The following is a 275-nucleotide window of genomic DNA, read 5'->3' as shown; positions in this document are numbered from 1 at the left end:
GGTTGGGGGGGGAGCCTGCACAGCCCGGAGGGGGCCTGCCCCGGGTGCAGAGCATCCCGGGCAGTGGGAGGTCTGGTTCCCTGGGGTGCTACAGGGAAGTGACAGCCCCCTTTGCCCCCACACCGGTGCCTGACCCTGCCAATGTCCCCGCAGTGGGTGGCAGCCAGAACCTGCGGGCGTACTGGCCCCACTACCTGAGCCAGGCCCACGTGCTGGTGTTCGTGGTGGACTCGGTGGACAGGTCGCGCCTGCTGACAGCGCGTCAGGAGCTGCAC

At 69.8% G+C, this 275-nt stretch overlaps 1 protein-coding gene across 1 annotated transcript in view; it reads left to right on the top strand.

The window, feature by feature from the left end:
- Window positions 1–153: 153 nt before the first annotated feature.
- The window catches only part of ARL10 (ADP-ribosylation factor-like 10), a gene marked incomplete at its 5' end in the record, with an annotated part of 787 nt that continues 665 nt past the window's right edge, over window positions 154–275 (top strand). Inside the window, 1 exon segment of the mRNA XM_010159375.1 lies at window positions 154–275. Within this exon segment, the coding sequence (XP_010157677.1) occupies window positions 154–275 (122 nt within the window).

Source organism: Eurypyga helias, unplaced genomic scaffold (genome assembly GCF_000690775.1).
Source record: "Eurypyga helias isolate BGI_N326 unplaced genomic scaffold, ASM69077v1 scaffold28669, whole genome shotgun sequence".
NCBI lineage: Eukaryota > Metazoa > Chordata > Aves > Eurypygiformes > Eurypygidae > Eurypyga > Eurypyga helias.
Note: the sequence above shows the minus strand (reverse complement) of the source record. Positions and strands in the feature narration are given on the sequence as shown.